Here is a 24497-nt window from a genome sequence, read left to right as displayed (position 1 = left end):
GGGAAGATCTAAAAGAGACGCCACCATGACATAATTCATGGTTTGTAATAGAGTACTTATAGAACATAGGGTTGCATATTCTGGCATACTAAGTTTTCTTTTTCTAAAGTAGTACACACTCCTCTAAAAGAAATCTACATTGAAATCTCTAAGCAAATGTGTCTGGAATGTGGCATTCTCCATTTAAAAAACAAATATGCGTCAGGGAAGTGATATAGAAGTGGATCCTAGATCCTAGATGAGACTTCTAGATATGGTTCACTGCTCCTAAGAGGCCGCATAGGCAAAATTAGTGTGCTGAAGCTTGCATAGGTAGATAATTCTGTCTTACACTCTCTCTCTCTCTCTCTCACCCCCACAATAGTACCCTTAAAGCACTGTCGGTTAAACACCATCATAAATGCCACATTAACAGATTTATGATGGTCTAAACATTGCTAAAGAAAGACTTGGCCATGTTGAGCAAGCTAGCATGACGCATCTGCATGCCTGGTAACTAAATCTGGGAATCAACAAGTGAAAATAGAGTGGTCATGTCAATCAAGAGAAATCTGTTTGAGCAACAGGTTATTTCAAGAAGACAGGGGAGATCCCCTATGGCCTTGGACTAAATCCCAATGTCCTGATCACCTTTCTCTACAACACCCCTCCACTTTTTGGCCCAGTCGTTCAGTTGCTGGGAATAGGCCTTCTCAATCTTGGCACGCTCCTGGAAACAGCTGACCAGTTCGTTGCAGAGTTTGTGGCCGTCGTCAACCCGCTTCACTGTCCTCTTGTAGTTCCCCGGCTGAGCAACACATAAAACACAACGTAAGGCGGTGTAGAATAAGAACAGGTTTACACAGTATTGCGATACTAAAGAGTCACATTTATTATTAGTTTTATTCTATCCACATTCACTGGATATGAGCAAATCGCACGCTCTGATTGGCTACTCTACTCCTAGGATATCAGCTCATATACTGTGAGTAGTGAAAAACAAAATGGCAGAGCGTGTTGCTGAACCAACTGAGGATGAAGTAAAAACTACTCAAAAACAAAACCCCCAAAAACTGTAATCAAGTATTTTAAAGAAACAGAAATAGCTAAAAGAATATAGTTTCCCCTCCCCAATATCGCCTGTTCCACACTCCAGCCCAGTCAGTGGCGGTAACACACCTTTAAGTTGGTTTGCCAACCGCCCAAAAAAAAAAAAAAATCTGAAGAAGAAAACCCCCAAAATACACACACACACACACACACACACACACACACAAAAAGGCAGCAACAGAATATGGAATAAAAGTATTTGATGGTAAGAATGTTTTTTTTTTCCCCAAGATTTGCTGAACCAACCAAGGATAAAATAAAAACTCTACTTGAAAACAAAACCCCAAAAACTGTAATCAAGTATTTTAAAGAAACAGCTAAAAGAATATAGTTTCCCCTCCCCAATATCGCCTGTTCCATACTCCAGCCAAGTCAGTGATGGTAACGCAACTTTAAGTTGGTTTGCCAACCGCCCAAAAAAAAAAAAAAAAAAGGCAGCAACAAAATATGGAATAAAAGTATTTGATGGTAAGAACGTTTTTTTTTTTTCCAAGAATTGCTGAACCATCTCATCTCATCATCTCTAGCTGCTTTATCCTGTTCTACAGGGTCGCAGGCAAGCTGGAGCCTATCCCAGCTGACTACGGGCGAAAGGCGGGGTACACCCTGGACAAGTCGCCAGGTCATCACAGGGCTGACACATAGACACAGACAACCATTCACACTCACATTCACACTTACACTCAATTTAGAGTCACCAGTTAACCTAACCTGCATGTCTTTGGACTGTGGGGGAAACCGGAGGAAACCCACATGGACACGGGGAGAACATGCAAACTCCGCACAGAAAGGCCCTCGCCGGCCACGGGGCTCGAACCCGGACCTTCTTGCTGTGAGGCGACAGTGCTAACCACTACACCACCGTGCCGCCCATTGCTGAACCAACCAAGGATAGAATAAAAACTACTTGAAAACAAAACCCCAAAAACTGTAATCAAGTATTTTAAAGAAACAGAAACAGCTAAAAGAATATAGTTTCCCCTCCCCAATATCGCCTGTTCCACACTCCAGCCCAGTCAGTGGCGGTAACACACCTTTAAGTTGGTTTGCCAACCGCCCAAAAAAAAAAAAAATCTGAAGAAGAAAACCCCCAAAATACACACACACACACACACACACACACACACAAAAAGGCAGCAACAGAATATGGAATAAAAGTATTTGATGGTAAGAATGTTTTTTTTTTCCCCAAGATTTGCTGAACCAACCAAGGATAAAATAAAAACTCTACTTGAAAACAAAACCCCAAAAACTGTAATCAAGTATTTTAAAGAAACAGCTAAAAGAATATAGTTTCCCCTCCCCAATATTGCCTGTTCCATACTCCAGCCAAGTCAGTGACGGTAACGCAACTTTAAGTTGGTTTGCCAACCGCCCAAAAAAAAAAAAAAGGCAGCAACAAAATATGGAATAAAAGTATTTGATGGTAAGAACGTTTTTTTTTTTTCCAAGAATTGCTGAACCATCTCATCTCATCATCTCTAGCTGCTTTATCCTGTTCTACAGGGTCGCAGGCAAGCTGGAGCCTATCCCAGCTGACTACGGGCGAAAGGCGGGGTACACCCTGGACAAGTCGCCAGGTCATCACAGGGCTGACACATAGACACAGACAAACATTCACACTCACATTCACACTTACGCTCAATTTAGAGTCACCAGTTAACCTAACCTGCATGTCTTTGGACTGTGGGGGAAACCGGAGGACCCGGAGGAAACCCACATGGACACGGGGAGAACATGCAAACTCCACACAGAAAGGCCCTCGCCGGCCACGGGGCTCGAACCCGGACCTTCTTGCTGTGAGGCGACAGTGCTAACCACTACACCACCGTGCCGCCCATTGCTGAACCAACCAAGGATAGAATAAAAACTACTTGAAAACAAAACCCCAAAAACTGTAATCAAGTATTTTAAAGAAACAGAAACAGCTAAAAGAATATAGTTTCCCCTCCCCAATATCGCCTGTTCCACACTCCAGCCCAGTCAGTGGCGGTAACACACCTTTAAGTTGGTTTGCCAACCGCCCAAAAAAAAAAAAAATCTGAAGAAGAAAACCCCCAAAATACACACACACACACAAAAAGGCAGCAACAGAATATGGAATAAAAGTATTTGATGGTAAGAATGTTTTTTTTTTCCCCAAGATTTGCTGAACCAACCAAGGATAAAATAAAAACTCTACTTGAAAACAAAACCCCAAAAACTGTAATCAAGTATTTTAAAGAAACAGCTAAAAGAATATAGTTTCCCCTCCCCAATATTGCCTGTTCCATACTCCAGCCAAGTCAGTGACGGTAACGCAACTTTAAGTTGGTTTGCCAACCGCCCAAAAAAAAAAAAAAGGCAGCAACAAAATATGGAATAAAAGTATTTGATGGTAAGAACGTTTTTTTTTTTTCCAAGAATTGCTGAACCATCTCATCTCATCATCTCTAGCTGCTTTATCCTGTTCTACAGGGTCGCAGGCAAGCTGGAGCCTATCCCAGCTGACTACGGGCGAAAGGCGGGGTACACCCTGGACAAGTCGCCAGGTCATCACAGGGCTGACACATAGACACAGACAACCATTCACACTCACATTCACACTTACGCTCAATTTAGAGTCACCAGTTAACCTAACCTGCATGTCTTTGGACTGTGGGGGAAACCGGAGGACCCGGAGGAAACCCACATGGACACGGGGAGAACATGCAAACTCCGCACAGAAAGGCCCTCGCCGGCCACGGGGCTCGAACCCGGACCTTCTTGCTGTGAGGCGACAGTGCTAACCACTACACCACCGTGCCGCCCATTGCTGAACCAACCAAGGATAGAATAAAAACTACTTGAAAACAAAACCCCAAAAACTGTAATCAAGTATTTTAAAGAAACAGAAACAGCTAAAAGAATATAGTTTCCCCTCCCCAATATCGCCTGTTCCACACTCCAGCCCAGTCAGTGGCGGTAACGCAACTTTAAGTTGGTTTGCCAACTGCCAAAAAATTAAAAAACCCTGAAGAAGAAAACCTCCAAAATACATACATACAAAAAAAAGCAGCAACAAAATATAGAATAAAAGTATTTGATGGTAAGAATGGATATATTTTTATTTTTCAAGAATTATATCATTTTTCACAAATTGCTCCTGTCATTTTGCCGCTTTGTTTACATTCTAAGTGGAAATTATTTTGTCGGATGTTTTGTAGAAGTTTTTATTTATCGAATTTGTAAAAAATAAGTGCTCGGTTTCTCAAAATCCAGTGAATGCGGACAGAATAAAACAGTTATTCCACTCAATCTCGTCGTACATGGTTTATAGCCAACTCAATGCTATGCGCCTCATCAGCTATCAGCTCATATACGACTTGATTTCGTGGAATAACTTAAATATTAATAAATCTATCAGAGTTATATGAGCGGTGTTCGTCATCAACTTGGTAGTGGATCTTTTTGCACTGAGCCAAGCCAAGCAGCTTGTGCAGACACTGAGCTCCTCTCATCTCATCTCATCATCCTGTTCTACAGGGTCGCAGGCAAGCTGGAGCCTATCCCAGCTGATTACGGGCGAAAGGCGGGGTACACCCTGGACAAGTCGCCAGGTCATCACAGGGCTGACACATAGACACAGACAACCATTCACACTCACATTCACACCTACGCTCAATTTAGAGTCACCAGTTAACCTAACCTGCATGTCTTTGGACTGTGGGGGAAACCGGAGCACCCGGAGGAAACCCACGCGGACACGGGGAGAACATGCAAACTCCGCACAGAAAGGCCCTCGCCGGCCACAGGGCTTGAACCCGGACCTTCTTGCTGTGAGGCGACAGCGCTAACCACTACACCACCGTGCCGCCACTGAGCTCCTTATTTCTCATATAAAATGTCCTAGAGCCTTTATTCGGATGCGTTTCCAAACAAGGTACATAATTTTTTATTCCCATCCCCACAAGCGCTTGGGCAGCAGCCACCTCTGCTATGCAGCGACTTTACAGAGCTGAGCCTCGGTGGCAGTTGTTAACTCTCTTCCAGGCGAGTGCAGACTTGACTGAGTGTTCTTATACAGGAGGTGGAGGAGGGGCAGCGGAGCAGATCACCTCTTCGGGAGGCCACGGATTACATTTTTGAGACTGTCTCACACAATCCTTCTCGTTAAACTGTCAAAACAGGCTGGAAGACTAGAAACCTTCAGTGCAGAATAATCCACTACTTTCTATGTTGATTTTACGTAGAATATTATTATATATAAATAAATTGTGTGTTCTGGAAAAGAAAAAAAAAAAAGGCTTCTCACCTCCCAAAAACTGTCAGAGCTCCCGATGGCTTGCAGGTCCCCGTTCGAAGACATTTTAGGGTCTCCCTTGCAGCACGGAATGATTGCGGCTTTCTGTCAAACTGAGAGAGAGCGCGAAGCAGGAAAAACACTTGAACACAGCAGCAATAACATAACACACCACGCATGCTTAACATGAGGAAGGCAGATGAAGTAGCAAAAGATTGAAATAATGTTTATTTGCAACACAAACTCGTTCAACCAGCCACTGCCTTGGCACTTTGCCCCATAACACATGCAACAACAGAGACCTCGGGTTCAACGGTCCCTATATTTGTGATGTATTACACCAGGTTCCCGATCATATATGCCAAAGGCCATTGTGGACGCAGGTTTTAATTCCAACCAAGGGAAAATTAGATTAGACATATCTGCATTACAGCAACAACAACATTTCCCCAATCCCATCATTGACTATTCATGACTCGATACTGCAAATACCGAAAGATTTGCGATAAAGTAAAACAGACGATAAAGAATCGAGCAGACTCACCAATAAGTAGAACTTTGTCTTGTTCTAATGTGACAAGAGCTACAGAGGCTCAGCTTGGGCGCGGCAGTGTGGCTAAAGATAACGGAACCCTGTCTACCAGCTCGTCTCCCCTCCACCCCGCAAGCGCCACTACTCAACACTGCAGTTGTACGAACTGTAATACCCGTTCATATCCCCATCTGACACACTTCCATCACTCACGAAGCCAAAGGAAACTCCCGACTGTGACATCGCTCATGCTCCTGAAATAACCAGTGTTTATTAAAACAACAACAACTGTTGGCAAGAGCACCTTGGGCTCCATCTGTCAATAAAATGCTGGGTTCTGAGCAAACTGAGGTTTTGATTCCACAAACAGAATGAAAACGTTAAGCCTGGTGACCCTTTCCTGTAAATCCTAGTATTTACAGTAGCTCCAGGCCAGGCCTGGGATCTCTAGCTGTTCCCATTGTTCAAGCCAGGGTTATTCTGGCTTGCTTCCTTATAGACAGGCAGAGCAAGTAAGCAGAAAGAAAAGACGAAGATTCATTAAGAGCATCTGCTTCCAATCCATGCCAAACACAAACAGTGCTAATGGAACGTTTACACCCTCGAGGGGTTCGGTGACCTAACCGAGAGTCTTTAAAAGAGTTTGCTGTGGAATTGAAAGACGGAGCACTCTGCCAAACTTGCTTAATGCTTACCAACCCTACCAAACGTTTGACATTTCTTTTTCCAAACCGGTCACGTTTTCACAAACTTGAAAGCTAAAAAAAAAAAATCTGCTTTCAATAAGACCCAACTTAACCTCCTGCAATGGACATGACAAGCTGCAGCACAATTCCTCCAGACCGGTTTGTTTTTTTTGCACCTCGGAATACGAGAGCAGGCCGAGTCCTCGGAGGAGGATAATATTACTGATAAAAGTCTGACGGAGGCAGAAAAATGCAGGCTGTTTTCTTAAAAAGGAGTTCAGATTACTTCCCCTAAACTTCCTGTACACATGGGGCAGAATTTGGGGGGGGGGGGGGGGGACAATGGAAAGGCCACTCCTAATAGAGGCATTTCCCACAGGCATGCTCAAAAAGGAACATGCATGAAAGCCTCACTTGAGTCATGCACGATAATTTAAGACTTAACTAAATAAATAAATATCGCACGGTCGACCTTGCTGAAAACAAGGCTTGGAGATGGTGAACTCCAAGAAGGACTTTCGGTTGAAAGAGCAGCTAAGAGGCACAGGTTATGAAAGAGTGCCTCCATTTTTCAGAGACTTGAAAGAAAGAGCTGGTCCCACCCACGCACATGGAGCATCTCTGACAGGCTGTGAATACTGAGGGCAGCAGCTGTCTCATGCTGGACTCCGGAAATAACCAAAGCCCCTGAGATCCAACAGAACTGGCGAGAGAATACAGCACACACCATTACAAGCTTAATCTCCTTCGGATCCGAGATTGGATTTAAACAGCTGCATGCACATGCAAGTGAAGAACTCCATGAACTCAATGGAAAAACCTTGTGTTTGTGTTTGCGGTGCACTCTGGAATACAAAAGCCTAAAATCTCAGGGCTGTTTTAAATAAGCGTCAGGAAAATAGACCATGTAAGTAGGAAGAATTGGACGAATTCTTTGAGAGACGTGCTGCACAAAAACCCAAGGGACATAAATCTGTTCTCACAGTAATCAGAGGGAACAACAGATCTGGAAGGATGATGATGATGATGATGATGGGTCCCCTTCTATAAAAGCAGAGGTTCTAGCAACTGACGAGATGACAGAGTTGCGCGCGCGCACACAAAAATAACACCGTACAGTGCCAAACCGTTACTATTAGAGCTGGGACTTGAGCTCGGTCAAAATTTAGCCAGACACACCAAAAAAGCAACAGGGCAAAGGATTTTGTAAGGGATTAGCGGCAGGCTGCCAGGTCACTCCGTTTTGTGAAGCTGTCGATGTTGATTTTAAAAGTAACTCAGTAAATTACACAGGGAAATGAATACTTAAGTCTGAGTGAAAAATACTGTAGCGAGCGTGCAGCGTGGAAGAAGAGTCTGGAGACGGAAATCTAATACCCTGTCCACACTAGGGATTTTGTACCGATACGAAACTACTTTCGTACCGCAACACCTGTCCACACTAGCAACTATACCGGTACTGTAGTGGTATAACTGTATCGGTACGAAACCCACAAATGTATGGGTTTCGTACTGGTACAGTATCGGTACTGTAGCGCTTCGCTGTAGTATGGACGGATGAAGCGGCTCTGTATCGATACAAATATAATGCGCATGCGCAAAGTCACACACCTCAATCGATGTCTTCGCTGAATAAAATAGTGAAGAACGGAGATTCGTTTGTTTCTTTCTCAACTGCCTCGCGCGTTTTATACGATTCGACTGAATAAATGACCACCAGAAATACAGACTGTACATTGACAACAAAAAGCACACACACGCTGTTTCATCCGTACGGAAGCCGAGAGAGGCCCTTCATATAATCCTTTTTTTTTTTATTCACCTTGTTATCCCGAGATAACGACATAATTAATTCAGGATCTCGAGAAAACAACACAACTAATTCGAGATCTCGAGAAAACAAAATTATTTCATGATCTCGAGTAAACAGCTGAGAAATGGTTCATTCAGGTACACCAAGAGACTTGTGATATGCTGACTTTGGGGCTATTTCTCATTCTGTATAGACGCAACTTTGGTCATTAGAACGTCTGGAATAATCGATCACCTAATAAGGCAATATTTTGATCAGGGGTTGACACAGGGAGAGATTGCATTAAGTCTTTTAATAAGGGATAATTTCAAAATTAGTCCGCGGCACCTCCTCAGAAGACTGGCCCGGCTTCGTCTCTACCGACGGAGATACGGTGATCCAGCTGAGATCACGAAATAATTGTTTTGTTTTCTCGAGATCTCGAAATAACGGATGCCATATATTCTCGGAAGGAAGTTACTCGGTAACCACGGAAACATTTCGCGCACGCGCATTTCAACTACCGTGAAAGAAAACCGCAAACATTTCTCGCTAGTGTGGACAGATGCACTAACTGTACCGGTATACTTTGTTTCGATACAGTTATACCACTTTCGTACCGGTATAAGTGTGAACACAGCATTAGTTTCTCAGTCGTTAGCCTTTGCTGCTTGCTCTCGATAGCACTGGCTTGACCGCTTTATTAGCATTCGCTAACACTACTGATGAACGACTTGCAGTTAAGCTCGCGCTGGCCTTTGAGGAAGGCTGAGGATGATAAATTTTTGGTTCCTCCCACTATAAATCAAAATCTATTTGGTTAATTCATCCGCCACTTCCTACATAAACATACTCTGCCATGGCCTTCTGTCCCAGCAGTGAAGTCTTAACCAATGAGTGAGTAGCTCGAAAGTCTTCTCAGCCTAGAGACAACAAACAAACAAAAAATCTCATTGGAGAACTCGATTTTAATGTTTTCAGGACAGTAACCCTTTCATTACTGAAGCAACTTTGATAAAAAATGAGGCCAAATTAGAATTGGAGGAGAATAAATTATAATGAGGGGCGGCACGGTGGTGTAGTGGTTAGCGCTGTCGCCTCACAGCAAGAAGGTCCGGGTTCGAGCCCCGTGGCCGGCGAGGGCCTTTCTGTGTGGAGTTTGCATGTTCTCCCCGTGTCCGCGTGGGTTTCCTGCGGGTGCTCCGGTTTCCCCCACAGTCCAAAGACATGCAGGTTAGGTTAACTGGTGACTCTAAATTGAGCGTAGGTGTGAATGTGAGTGTGAATGGTTGTCTGTGTCTATGTGTCAGCCCTGTGATGACCTGGCGACTTGTCCAGGGTGTACCCCGCCTTTCGCCCGTAGTCAGCTGGGATAGGCTCCAGCTTGCCTGCGACCCTGTAGAAGGATAAAGCGGCTAGAGATAATGAGATGAGATAAATTATAATGAAATTATGAAAGAATGAAAAATGAAATATAATATTTGAAATGCTGAAATGTCTGGGCAGTCTCTGAAGGCCTAGAAGGCCCCAACGGTTCCCCTCTGGTACAGTAAACCCACAGAAGAAAAAAATGGGAGAAACAACATCAGGAAACTTGAGCAAATTTTAAACCGACCTAGTGAGAAGGTACAAAACTGGTCTTAAAGTGCATATTCTGGACCAATTTCGTGTTTTTTTTTTTATATGAAAGTATGTCCCTTTACACAGTCATCCAGAAGGGTAATTTTGCACAAGGCCATCTGTCTACAGAAGAAAAAAATTAAATAAAACGCGTCTGGAAAAATCCCAAGGGAGTCTGGAGCCAGATGCGTGACGTTACCAGTGGAAGCGCCAGCAGGCTGCACGAGCTTTGCACGGTTTCAGTGCACAGCCTGTGTACACCAAGCGCTCCCATTTCTCTCTCATTGTCCGGTCTTTTGGGAAACGATGAGTACTAATCCCATCAAGATTGGTGTTGCTACACCCTCCTACGATACATCTGTTAACCATTTTAATAATTACGCGATAACGTTGAAGAAATTTGCAGAAAACCACCAGGTCGTTTTCTCAAACAAACCAGCGCTGGCGTAGGATTCAGAAGGAGGCGTCCCGCACGCGACGTCACGAAAATCAATGTTTGACGGGAAATCCAAACGCCAAGTTTTTTCAGAGACGGACCAATTCACCTCAAAAGACTTGATTTCAACTGAATTTTTCTGGTATTGCGCAAGGTAAAAAAAAAAAAAATTGCACAAAATTCAGAATGTGACAGATATTTGACCAAAGTTAAATATAAAATAGGAGAATCACATTGACCTCGCTCCTGAATTTACCAGTGATACGCACTTTAAACAAAATGTTTATAAATGTACCAAATGTTCAATTCCCAATTACTGATCAAGCAATGATTAAGTGTCTGAAATTACTGAATGGAGTGAGTGAGTCATGACTGCATGTATCGCCTGGCTCAAAATTCATCGGTGACACATTACTCATAGATCAAGTTCAAGTTCATCAAAAACGATTTTCACTCATGAACAGCTTTCAAGTCATTTTTGGCAGAAAAACAGGAACACCTACTAATTATTTAACCAGCCATTATTAACGCTGCTTTCCTTTTAACATTGGGAGGACACGCTGTACTTTTGGCACCTTGATGCATACAATTAATGCGTTGTACTAAACAGCAATTGTTCTTATTCAGGATTCACAGCTGCGTAGTAAATCAAAATGCGGACAGATGATCATTCATAAACAAATCCTTTCGGAAAATGGAGATGCCATGGAATGGAATATTATGATGTAGAAATGTAATAAATACATTGAAAGAGAATCAACTCAATTCGGAGCCAAAAACGATCATGATTCCTACTTCTTCAAGAACGATACAGCAGCCCTACGGCGACATAATGGGCACGAATGCGGAAATTCAAGAGGTGGAACATGAAATCTAAGAAGGGAGCACTGAGGCCTGTTGTATTTCACACATCACTGCCTTTCAGTCTTCCAGTTGATCATACCACAATAAAATGTCTAAGGAAAGGTCAGTAATTCCACGGCTGTGCAAGAGCTATCTGATCAAATGAAAGAACACACCCAACACAAAAATGTTAGGCATTTTCGCTTCAACTCGAAATTAAACAAACAATGTTAATTCTCAAGTTCCTACTTACCAGCACTGTCCAAAATCAGTGTAAGGAAAATAGATACAGTGCTCAGCGTAAATGAGTACACCCCCTTTGAAAAGTAACATTTTAAACAATATCTCAATGAACACAAACAATTTCCAAAATGTTGAAAAAAGACAAAAGTTTAATATAACACCTGTTTAACTTATAACGTGAAGTCAAGTCAAAGAGTCCCATATACATTTTCATACGTACGTTGGGGAGTGCCTGTTCGAGAGCACACTCTGTCTAGGCCGTCGGCATAGTGAGATAGGGTGGCCAGTTCCTTTCCTCGTCGCCCAGTGTTTCCACCAGGTCCCCATTCACTGCTGGGTGGACAGGAGGCGAGCCCCAGATCACCGTCCGAGGCGAGGCTCGAACCGGGGACCGTTCGCTTAGTGGTCAAGCGCTCTAACCACTTGGCCACTTCGCCTCTATAACGTGAAAGTAAGGTTAATAATATAACTTAGATTACACATTTTTCAGTTTTACTCAAATTAGGGTGGTGCAAAAATGAGTACACCCCACAACAAAAACTACTACATCGAGTACATTGTATAGCCTCCATGATTTCTAATGACGGCACCAAGTCTTCTAGGCATGGAATGAACAAGTTGGCGACATCAATCTTTTTTCATTCTTCAACAACGACCTCTTTTAGTGACTGGATGCTGGATGGAGAGTGATGCTCAACTTGTCTCTTCAGAATTCCCCATAGGTGTTCGATTGGGTTCAGATCAGGAGACATACTTGGCCACTGAATCGCTTTCACCTTGGTCTTCTTCAGAAATCCAACAGTGGCCTTAGATGTGTGTTTAGTCATGTTGGAAAAGTGCATGACGACCAAGGGCACGGAGTGATGGTAGCATCTTCTCTTTCAGTATAGAGCAATACGTCTGTGAATTCATGATGCCATCAATGAAATGCAACTCCCTGACACCAGCAGCACTCATGCAGCCCCACATAAGGACACTGCCACCACCATGTTTCACTGTAGGCACCATGCATTTTTCTTTGTATTCCTCACCTTTGTGATGCCATACGGTTTTGAAGCCATCAGTTCCAAAAACATTTATCTTGGTCTCATCACTCCAGAGTATAGAGTCCCAGTAGTCTTCATCTTTGTCAGCATGGGCCCTGGCAAACTCTAGGTGGGCTTTTTTGTGCCTGGGCTTCAGGAGAGGCTTCTTTCGTGGACGGCATCCATGCATGCCATTCCTCTGCAGTGTACGCCGTATTGTGTTACGGGAAATAGTCACCCCAGTTTGGCTTTCTACTTCTTTAGATAACTGCAGTGAACTCGCATGCCGATTTTCTTCAACCCTTCTCATCAGAAGACGCTCCTGTCGAGGTGTTAACTTCCGTGGACGACCTGGACGTCTCTGTGAGATGGTTGCAGTTCCATCTTTCTTAAATTTTTGTACCACTTTTGCTACAGTATTCTGACTGATAAGTAAAGTTTTGCTAATCTTCTTGTAGCCTTCACCTTTGTGGTGTCAAGAAATTATTTTCTTTGGGGAATTCTGAAGAGACAAGTTGAGCATCACTCTCCATCCAGCATCCAGTCACTAAAAGAGGTCATTGTTGAAGAATGGAAAAAGATTGATGTCGCCAACTTGTTCATTCCATGCCTAGAAGACTTGGTGCGGTCATTAAAAATCATGGAGGCCATACAAAGTACTAGATGTAGTAGTTTTTGTTGTGGGGTGTACTCATTTTTGCGCCACTCTAATTTGAGTAAAACTGAAAAATGTGTAATCTAAGTTATATTATTAACCTTACTTTCACGTTATAAGTTAAACAGATGTTATATTAAACTTTGTCTTTTTTCAACATTTTGGAAATTGTGTTCATTGAGATATTGTTTAAAATGTTACTTTTCAAAGGGGGTGCACTCATTTACGCTGAGCACTGTACTAATATATAGGCAGTGCCTGAAAGAGGAGCAAAAATATTTGCAAGGGCACAAACTCTACCTGAATAGAATAATAATATTATAGCACCGTACATCGAATTGTGTTGTGTCGTGTATTTCGCGTCAATAAATCACTGCATTGTCTTGTGACAGTGAGACCATTAATGAGCTACACATCGCAGTTACAAATACATATTTATTCCTTTCTTCGACACGGCATGCCATGTGCCAGAACCAACACCATGACATTTATTATTTTGTGACTCTGCTGGGTGCCTGGTGGACAGCAGTGAACCAGCGCTGTCACTTTATGTCATTACTGTAGAGTTACCATCGCATATCAAACTTGATATGTCAAACAGTTGTCTGGTTACAACCGTCACATCCACACATGCAGCGCCATTAGGACTAATTACCATGCACCTGTTCCTGATTAGAGTGCAATCACAGCGCATACATATAAGGACTCTCAGTAACACACAGATTTTGTGAAGTATACACTCTGTACCCTGCATCTAACATTACCAAGCCTTGTATTTTGTATTGCTTTTCTGGTTTTGACCCTGTTTGCATTTTTGGACTGTAAATATTGTATTCCCTCTGATATCCTGTCCATGCCTCACTCAACCACTGCCTGTTTTTCGACTCTGCCTTTGTCTATGTTTTGGATCTGTTTGCTAGTGTGCCTTCAATAAAACTCTTCCTGCAATTACATTTATTGCCCTTACATGGCAGAAACCATCAATTATCCAACAAGATGGTGGACTAATAAAACTGTTTTAACTAGTTTTATCAGAAACTGTTGTGAATATTTTCCATAAATGTGTTGATAAATAATCTCGTTATTTTTTAAAAAGCACGTTAAAAAGAAGCGCGAGATTAAAACCCATCTATCTTATGTAAATAAAGATACAAATTTCATCGTCCGGTGGTCAAGTATTTATAAGATACGTTGCCTTGCACTTATGATCAGGTTCCCTGTGATGGTACACAGATGTCGTACGGTCACGAAAACCATCAAAAATCAGGTTGATGCGTTACTATGTTCTCTTAAGTCTGGAGCTTTTCTAAAAGTCGAAGGTGTTGTCTGAATGCTTGCCAAACACCTTCCACAGGTTATTTTAATTGACTTGAATAATTGTTTAAAAACAGACATTTTGGCAAGAGTCCATCTCAGATGCAACACATTAGGACGTGCTATCAAAGCTTGAAAAATGTGTAAATCAACAGCTACATCCATCCATTACCTGTAACCGCTTATCCTGTGCAGAGTCACGGGCAAGCTGGAGCCTATCCCAGCTGACTATGGGCGAGAGGCGGGGTACACCCTGGACAAGTCGCCAGGTCATTGCAGGGCTGACACAGAGACAAACCACCATTCACACTCACATTCACACCTAGGGTCAATTTAGAGCCACCAATTAGCCTAACCTGCATGCTTTTGGACTGTGGGGGAAACCGGAGCACCCGGAGGAAACCCACACAGACTTGGGAGACCAGCACAGTAACTCCACACAGAAAGGCCCCTGTCGGCTACTGGACTCGAGCCCAGAACCTTGTTGCTGTGAGGCAACAGTGCTAATCACTACACCACTGTGCCGCCCCATCAACAGCTACATAAACCTGCAGTCAAAAGAAGAATTTTATCAAAATAGATGTTTGGCTGTGGTGGCACGGTGGTGTAGTGGTTAGCACTGTTGCCTCACAGCAAGAAGGTCCTGGGTTTGAGCCCAGTGGCCAGCGAGGAATATTTCTTTCTGTGTGGAGTTTACATGTTCTCCTCATATCTGTGTGGGTTTCCTCCAGGTGCTCCGGTTTCCTCCACAGTCCAAAGACATGCAGGTTAGGCTAATTGGTGGCTCTAAATTGACCGTAGGTGTGAATGCGAGTGTGAATGGTTGTTTGTGTCAGCCCTGCAATGATCTAGTGACCTGTCCAGGGTGTACCCCGCCTCTCTGGGAAAGGCTCCAGCTTGCCTGCAACCCTGTAGAACAGGATAAGCGGCTACAGATAATGGATGGATGTTTGGCTATACAAATATTTAACCTATACTGAACTGCAAAAATGATTAAAACCCTAAAAATATAGAACTGCAAGAAAGTTCAGAAAACACTAACTTCCCATACAGTATATATCCATCAACACTGTGATGGAATCAAGAATTTACCCATGGTTAGCAATCTTAGCTTATATTCTATATTAGCAAAAGGTATAATACTGTACATTTGAGGAATACAAATAGAGTAGACCAATACTGAAATGCTTAACTTAGCAGTCATTCAGATTTCTGACCACATTCTAGATAGATGCTTAGCAGACACCCGTTCTACTCCAGCTGCTAACCAATAGCTAGATCAGCTACGCTAACATCAGGCCAACTATGTATCAGTAAGAACGGCCCCGTAATCAACGGTGAAATCTAATACATCGGCTAAATCCATCAGCTGGCTAATCTACCTAATGTACTGTTCGACTGCCATTTTAAAATGCTGGGTAAAGGTTACACTAATGTTGATTAATGGAACCGGTTAATTTCATTCAAATGTCAGGTTTACTCTGGGGGAAAAAAAAAAAAAAAAAAGTTATCAGCATAGAAAAAGCTGTACGTTATGTCTGTATTTACAACTCCGATTCCAAAAAAGTTGGGACAAAAGTACAAATTGTAAATAAAAATTGAATGCAACGATGTGGAAGTTTCAAAATTCCATATTTTATTCAGAATAGAACATAGATGACATACGGTATCAAAATGTTGAAACTGAGAAAATGTATCATTTAAAGAGAAAAATTAGGTGATTTTAAATTTCATGACAACAACACATCTCAAAAAAGTTGGGACAAGGCCATGTTTACCACTGTGAGACATCCCCTTTTCTCTTTACAACAGTCTGTAAACGTCTGGGGACTGAGGAGACAAGTTGCTCAAGTTTAGGGATAGGAATGTTAACCCATTCTTGTCTAATGTAGGATTCTAGTTGCTCAACTGTCTTAGGTCTTTTTTATCGTATCTTCTGTTTTATGATGCGCCAAATGTTTTCTATGGGTGAAAGATCTGGACTGCAGGCTGGCCAGTTCAGTACCCGGACCCTTCTTCTACGCAGGCATGATGCTGTAATTGATGCAGTACATGGTTTGGCATTGTCATGTTGGAAAATGCAAGGTCTTCCCTGAAAGAGACGTCGTCTGGATGGGAGCATATGTTGCTCTAGAACCTGGATATACCTTTCAGCATTGATGGTGTCTTTCCAGATGTGTAAGCTGCCCATGCCACACGCACTAATGCAACCCCATACCATCAGAGATGCAGGCTTCTGAACTGAGCGCTGATAACAACTTGGGTCGTCCTTCTCCTCTTTAGTCCGAATGACACGGCGTCCCTGATTTCCATAAAGAACTTCAAATTTTGATTCGTCTGACCACAGAACAGTTTTCCACTTTGTCACAGTCCATTTTAAATGAGCCTTGGCCCAGAGAAGACATCTGCGCTTCTGGATCATGTTTAGATACGGCTTCTTTGAACTATAGAGTTTTAGCTGGCAACGGCGAATGGCACGGTGAATTGTGTTCACAGATAATGTTCTCTGGAAATATTCCTGAGCCCATTTTGTGATTTCCAATACAGAAGCATGCCTGTATGTGATGCAGTGCCGTCTAAGGGCCCGAAGATCACGGGCACCCAGTATGGTTTTCCGGCCTTGACCCTTACGCACAGAGATTCTTCCAGATTCTCTGAATCTTTTGATGATATTATGCACTGTAGATGATGATATGTTCAAACTCTTTGCCATTTTACACTGTCGAACTCCTTTCTGATATTGCTGCACTATTTGTCAGTGCAGAATTAGGGGGATTGGTGATCCTCTTCCCATCTTTACTTCTGAGAGCCGCTGCCACTCCAAGATGCTCTTTTTACACCCAGTCATGTTAATGACCTATTGCCAATTGACCTAATGAGTTGCAATTTGGTCCTCCAGCTGTTCCTTTTTTGTACCTTTAACTTTTCCAGCCTCTTATTGCCCCTGTCCCAACTTTTTTGAGATGTGTTGCTGTCATGAAATTTCAAAATGTCTCACTTTCAACATTTGATATGTTGTCTATGTTCTTTTGTGAATACAATATCAGTTTTTGAGATTTGTAAATTATTGCATTCCGTTTTTATTTACAATTTGTACTTTGTCCCAACTTTTTTGGAATCGGGGTTGTATATAATATTTTCAGGTCTTACTAAAAAAGGATCAATATTATATGACTAAATGACTAAAGGAAAGAAGCCCTAAACATTTCGTTAGTACTGTGTATACTGTCTATAATGGTGAGAAAAGATTAACTGGGTTACATTTCTACTGCTGTTAATTCACAACAGATAATATGGGACAATGAGACAACCATTAAGTACACTTTAACAATTATTAAAAGGTGCTCACCGCAAAGCTGAATTCTGGGCGAAATGTTCTGTTTCTAGTGCCGTTGGAGTTTTAGAATGTTTCGCTGCTGCACACACACTGTATATCCTGTGGGTAAATGTTTCGCTGAGATAAAACATGTTCCATGTTTTACGATTTCGGAGATTGCCGAAGCAAGTGAGCAACAATATGACGTGAGCATCGTGGGGCATGTCTGATCTACTTTTAACCAAAACAAGTCGGTGTGGGCAAACACATTGGACTCTGCCCTCCCGCCAGCAGAAAAGAAAAGGAAAGCCTGCCTAGTGAGTGTAACTGCAAGATAGAGCAAGGTTAGACGGCATCATTTTTCTGGACAGATAACTAAACCATTCTAGCTAGCGCTTAGCTATCATCGCCTTAGAATGCATGGGCTCGACTCCATGGTAGTGAGTACGGAGTTATACACCTAATGTTTTGATCTTACAGAAAAAGAAACGTAGCAGGAACAGAGAAAATATAGATTCGTCTTTTGTTTCACAGATCTATTCGCGAACGTCAACCACAAATTACATCCCTGCGACTCGAAACTTTCCAGAGTCACGATGTTTTCCACGCGTCGCCATCTTGGTGTGACGCAGTACCATAGTTCTGCTAATTACTTAAAGCTCCTCGCGTTCAGCTGTTTTCTGTTTCCGTAGGGCCGTACTGTTCACCTCAAGAGGTAGGAAAACGTCCCAAAATGGACAAAAGCGACCCTCAGGGCATCGAAATGATCACATTTCGTCTGCGTGATATTGTTCTTGTGGGACATAGGAAAATGCCATGCACAATAAAATTTTTTTTTTTTGAAAATTTCAGATGACTTCGCAGTCAGCACCTTTAAAACATACAAAGGAAATCCTTGAACTCTTTTGCTGAGTACTTAACACAAAATAGTCATTAATATTGTATGTTGTTACTTATTTCTTAATTCTGCATTTATGTTTTTCTTTTCTTCAGATTAAAAAAAAAAAAAGGGAGACCCTTTGGGCCCAAAAGATCGCTGGTCCGATTCCTGGGACCGGCAGGAAAAAAATGTGAGGGGAGTTTAGCGAATGAGCAGTACTCTCTCCTCCTTCTGTATCATGGCTGAAGTGCCCTTGAGCAAGGCACTTAACCCCCAACTGCTCCCTGAGTGCTGTACCATAGCTGCCCACTGCTCTGGGTGTGTGTGTGTGTGTGCGCGTGTGTGTGTGTGTGTGTGTGTGTGTGTGTGTGTGTGTGTGTGTGTGTGTGTGTTCACTGCTTCAGATGGGTTAAATGCAGAGGAGGAATTTCCCTGTGATTGGGTGTGTGACAAAAAGATTTCTTAAAAAAAAAACCTATACTTCTGTTCATGTTTTCTGCAGGTCTCGATATCTGTAAATACATACAACCCCGATTCCAAAAAAGTTGGGACAAAGTACAAATTGTAAATAAAAACGGAATGCAATAATTTACAAATCTCAAAAACCGATATTGTATTCACAATAGAACATAGACAACATATCAAATGTCGAAAGTGAGACATTTTGAAATTTCATGCCAAATATTGGCTCATTTGAAATGTCATGACAGCAACACATCTCAGAAAAGTTGGGACAGGGGCAATAAGAGTCTGGAAAAGTTAAAGGTACAAAAAAGGAACAGCTGGAGGACCAAATTGCAACTCGTTAGGTCAATTGGCAATAGGTCATTAACATGACTGGGTATAAAAAGAGCATCTTGGAGTGGCAGCGGCTCTCAGAAGTAAAGATGGGAAGAGGATCATCAATCCCCCTAAGGCCAAAAAAAAAAAAAAGTGTGTGTTTCCGGTTACCCGACCGACCCTAATCCGTACCGCCCGACCCTAAACTTTTTTTTTCATTTTTTTCCCCAGTCGCGACTTTTACATATAACCCAACCGCGTGAACCGGAAGTTTTTGTCACTCACTGGGAAAATCAGGGCTTTCCACAAGCGCCGGCTGCCGGCCATACAGCCGACTACACAATTAAGTCCAGCCGGCTACTTTAATGACTATTTTTGTAGCCCACAGGCTCTAAATATTAATTTTCGATTTTAATAAAATTAAATGTTTATCTAACGGACTGACAATAATGTCAAACTGAACCGCACTCATTTAAGTTGTGATTCGCGCTGTTTGTACCGATAATAACCACAAATTCCCCGCAGACTCGTTGATCAGGGGAGAGTAACTCATCCGCGGCCCCGACATGCAGTGTGTGCGCGCGCACTCGGCGGAGGCAGTAGTGTGTCGGAGGGAACAGAAGCAGAGAGAACGCTTATTGTGTCTTTCACCTAGAGACATGATTCAAACTTTAAAACGGAGACAAAATTCTCCTGTGTGGATCTGGCATTCAACTTTTTTGCTAGGTTCTATACTTTTTGATTAGTCACAGATCAAACACCATGAGCACATCTGGAGAAATTCCGGCTTTATAATGGGTGTCTATTGCGTTACACACCAGCGGCGCTCAGGAGTTTAGAGTGTAGGCAGCTTGAAAAAAAAAAAAAGCTCTAACTTTCTCATTTAAACTGTTTTCTCAGCCACAATTTTCACTCTACACACACAATTTTCTCAAAAGTTGTAGTCACACATTGTGTGAATCAAGACAAGTGTCTCCCTGAGCGATAGGATTTACAGTTTCTGAATGAGAAGGCTGAAAGTAAGGAGAGGACAGCCGCGCTGCCCCATAGACTCACATTATAAACGTGGCAGCGCTTTTACTGCAAAATCAGAAAAGTCACTTGTTTTTAACTCACTCTAGTGTCCACATTTTTTACACTAGGGACAAAAAAATTACATTAAATGTATTTATGGGAGCCTTGTAGCACTAAATGTGAAAGAATTTTGTGAATAGCTCCTTTCGTTTCCATGTAAATCAGTGTTGTTCGAGGAGAGGGAACTCTGAGAAAAAGCGCTCTTTGCTTGTTATATTGTGTCTTTTCCCTGCACCGTTACCAAGGCGACGAGCTGCACTCAGGGAGCAGAGAGGGGCGGGGCTGCTCTCTCTCTCTCTCATGGTGTATTGAGCTGTTATATTTACAGAAAAATTCATGTTAAAAGGTGTCTCATGCTGCATCAGATTCATCAGAAGGTGGTAACTCGGGTGACCTGCAAAGAAATTAATTATATTTTGTGAAATTATTCCTGTCTAAATATAGGTTATGGCAGCCATCTTGAAAAAAAAATTTCAAAAAAAAAAAAAAAAAAGCCTGCCTACCGACCCTAGTTTTGAAATCTACGTAACCGGAAACACTTTTTTTTTTTTTTTTGGCCCAATTCTGCACCGACAAATAGTGGAGCAATATCAGAAAGGAGTTCGACAGTGTAAAATTGCAGAGTTTGAACATATCATCATCTACAGTGCATAATATCATCAAAAGATTCAGAGAATCTGGAAGAATCTCTGTGCGTAAGGGTCAAGGCCGGAAAACCATACTGGGTGCCCGTGATCTTCGGGCCCTTAGACGGCACTGCATCACATACAGGCATGCTTCTGTATTGGAAATCACAAAATGGGCTCAGGAATATTTCCAGAGAACATTATCTGTGAACACAATTCACCGTGCCATCCGCCGTTGCCAGCTAAAACTCTATAGCTCAAAGAAGAAGCCGTATCTAAACATGATCTAGAAGCGCAGACGTCTTCTCTGGACCAAGGCTCATTTAAAATGGACTGTGGCAAAGTGGAAAACTGTTCTGTGGTCAGACGAATCAAAATTTGAAGTTCTTTATGGAAATCAGGGACGCCATGTCATTCGGACTAAAGAGGAGATGGACGACCCAAGTTGTTATCAGCGCTCAGTTCAGAAGCCTGCATCTCTGATGGTATGGGGTTGCATTAGTGCGTGTAGCATGGGCAGCTTACACATCTGGAAAGACACCATCAATGCTGAAAGGTATATCCAGGTTCTAGAGCAACATATGCTCCCATCCAGACGATGTCTCTTTCAGGGAAGACCTTGCATTTTCCAACATGACAATGCCAAACCACATACTGCATCAATTACAGCATCATGGCTGCGTAGAAGAAGGGTCCGGGTACTGAACTGGCCAGCCTGCAGTCCAGATCTTTCACCCATAGAAAACATTTGGCGCATCATAAAACGGAAGATACGACAAAAAAGACCTAAGACAGCTGAGCAACTAGAATCCTACATTAGACAAGAACGGGTTAACATTCCTATCCCTAAACTTGAGCAACTTGTCTCCTCAGTCCCCAGACGTTTACAGACTGTTGTAAAGAGAAAGGGGGATGTCTCACAGTGGTAAACATGGCCTTGTCCCAACTTTTTTGAGATGTGTTGTTGTCATGAAATTTAAAATCACCTAATTTTTCTCTTTAAATGATACATTTTCTCAGTTTAAACATTTGATATGTCATCTATGTTCTATTCTGAATAAAATATGGAATTTTGAAACTTCCACATCATTACATTCTGTTTTTATTTACAATTTGTACTTTGTCCCAACTTTTTTGGAATCGGGGCTGTACAAGAGTATCTTACATTAGTTAGTCTGCACTGCCTTGAAAGGTCGCATGACCAGAAACACAAACACACTGTCCCTGGCACTAATCTCCAGACAATTTACACCGGATATGCGACAGTACGCTTCATTTTGTCAACAAAACGAATGGTTTACACACACACACACACACACACACACACACACACACACACACACAAGCAATATCAATGAAACATGGAGGATGGGGACAGACAAGGCTGGGTTCGCTATAATGGTATCACACAGCTTAATGAAAATGTGACAGACAGCAGGATAGTAAACAATAAGTCTCACTGCTGTGCAAACACTTTGCTATGCAACTGCAGGTCACTGCTATAGAGGTTTGAACTTGGAATTTGCACTTCAATTTAAAGTGCACATCACGGGTAAATTCAGGCGCAAGATCAAATATCGGTCACATTTCGCGCAATTTTTTTACCTTGCGCAATACCAGAAAAATTCAGTTGAAATCAAGCCATTTGAGGTGAATTGGTCCGCCTCTAAAAAAAATTGCCGTTTGGATTTCCCAGCAAACATTGATTTTCGTGACATCGCGTGCGGGACGCCTCCCTCTGAATCCTACGTCAGCGCTGGTTTGTTTATGAGAAAACGACCTGGTGGTTTTCTGCAAATTTCTTCAATGTTATCGCGTAATTATTAAAATGGTTAACAGATGTATCGTAGGAGGGTGTAGCAACACCAATCATGATAGGATTAGTACTCATCGTTTCCCAAAAGACCAGACAATGAGAGAGAAATGGGAGCGCTTGGTCTACACAGGCTGTGCACTGAAACCGTGTAAAGCTCGCGCAGCCTGCTGGCGCTTCCGCAGGTGACGTCACGAATCTGGCTCCAGACTCCATTGGGATTTTTCCAGATGCATTTTATTTTATTTTTTTCTGCTGTAGACAGATGGCCTTGTGCAAAATTACCCTTCTGGATGAGTGTGTAAAGGGAAATACTTTCATTTAAAAAAAAATGAAATTGGTCCAGGATATGCACTTTAAGCATGCAAGTCAAAAAATATATTAAAAAAAAAAAAATCATCCATCTGATGGAGTCTGAATTTAAACACTTTAAAACGTTAGCACATAGACCTCTTGCACTGACGTTACATTTGTGTTAGCAACCATCGCTACCCTATACCTGGGGGGCAAGCAAACTTTGTTCACATACTGAAGCCAAGTGAAAATGTCTGCCGTCTGTTGCCGGAAGAAAACTACAGCTAAAAAAAGCTCTACTACCGTATTACTTGGAAAATCTTAGAAAGAAGTGAAGGATAGATATACGCGGAAATTAGAGTTTATTAGCGGTCATGATCTGTACAAAATTCCTCAAAACGACTAGAGTGACGGTGCACATTTGTGGCCTAGCGTTAACATTAGCTACATGTTGGAATATACCTTCTTTTTCTCCCCGAAGAGTCCTGACACGGAAGAACAGTTTAAAAAAAAAAAAAAAACTACAAAAGCAAGAAAACCTGTGTAAAGACTTTTTCCTGACATCAGCTTTTGTGAACAGAGTGCTGCGAAAGCCAAAAGCATTTCCTCTCAAAGGACTGCGACCTGAACTGTGGGCTAGATGGTATTCCCTCCCAGCCCTCCATGACTCAGCAACTCCACGGACATCTAGTTACACAGCTATCTGCACTCTATCATTTATACAGTGATGTTTATTATTGTTAAAACAATATCTCAAGTGTTATTTGTAAAATAAACTAAATATCTTGCTCTAGACTTTCAAACAATGTAAGATTTTATTTTAATTTTATCTAATATTGGATAATTACAAACGCGAACAGAATCAGCACGTTCTAGTTGTAGCTACAGTCATATAGTAACTCTACGGTTAATGTTCAGTTCCCTCTTCATTTATTCTCTATTCAAAAGGCTCAACTGTTACCCCTTCACCACCAAATCAGTTCCAGGGCTGGTTCGGGGCCAGTGCTGGTTCACAACTCGCTCAACTTGCGAGCCAGCTGAGAACCAGTTTGCTTTTCCATAGCTCGCGGTGCCAAGGGAAGCCACGTCATTACGTCACTGTATACGTCAGTTACGTCGCTGTGTGTGTCAGTTACATCGCTACGTTTGCATAAACCTTGGCACGAATATCAAAGCAAAAACACGGAAGCAGCAGCAGCAACAACAATAATAATAATG

At 42.3% G+C, this 24497-nt stretch overlaps 1 protein-coding gene across 5 annotated transcripts in view; it reads right to left on the bottom strand.

The window, feature by feature from the left end:
• The window catches only part of pacsin3 (protein kinase C and casein kinase substrate in neurons 3), a 96353-nt gene that overhangs the window by 29803 nt on the left and 42053 nt on the right, over positions 1 to 24497 (bottom strand). For 4 of the 5 annotated variants that reach the window (XM_060940927.1, XM_060940923.1, XM_060940924.1 and 1 more), the window contains 2 exons: positions 5363 to 5463; positions 631 to 787 (listed from right to left, as the gene is read on the bottom strand). In XM_060940927.1, coding sequence (XP_060796910.1) covers positions 631 to 787; positions 5363 to 5416 — 211 coding nt within the window. In that variant the 5' untranslated portion in view covers positions 5417 to 5463. Of the gene's footprint in view, positions 1 to 630; positions 788 to 5362; positions 5464 to 5894; positions 6144 to 24497 lie in introns of those variants that run through there. The other variant, XM_060940926.1, reaches the window with a different exon arrangement.

The sequence above is a fragment of the Neoarius graeffei genome, chromosome 15 (genome assembly GCF_027579695.1).
Source record: "Neoarius graeffei isolate fNeoGra1 chromosome 15, fNeoGra1.pri, whole genome shotgun sequence".
NCBI lineage: Eukaryota > Metazoa > Chordata > Actinopteri > Siluriformes > Ariidae > Neoarius > Neoarius graeffei.
Note: the sequence above shows the minus strand (reverse complement) of the source record. Positions and strands in the feature narration are given on the sequence as shown.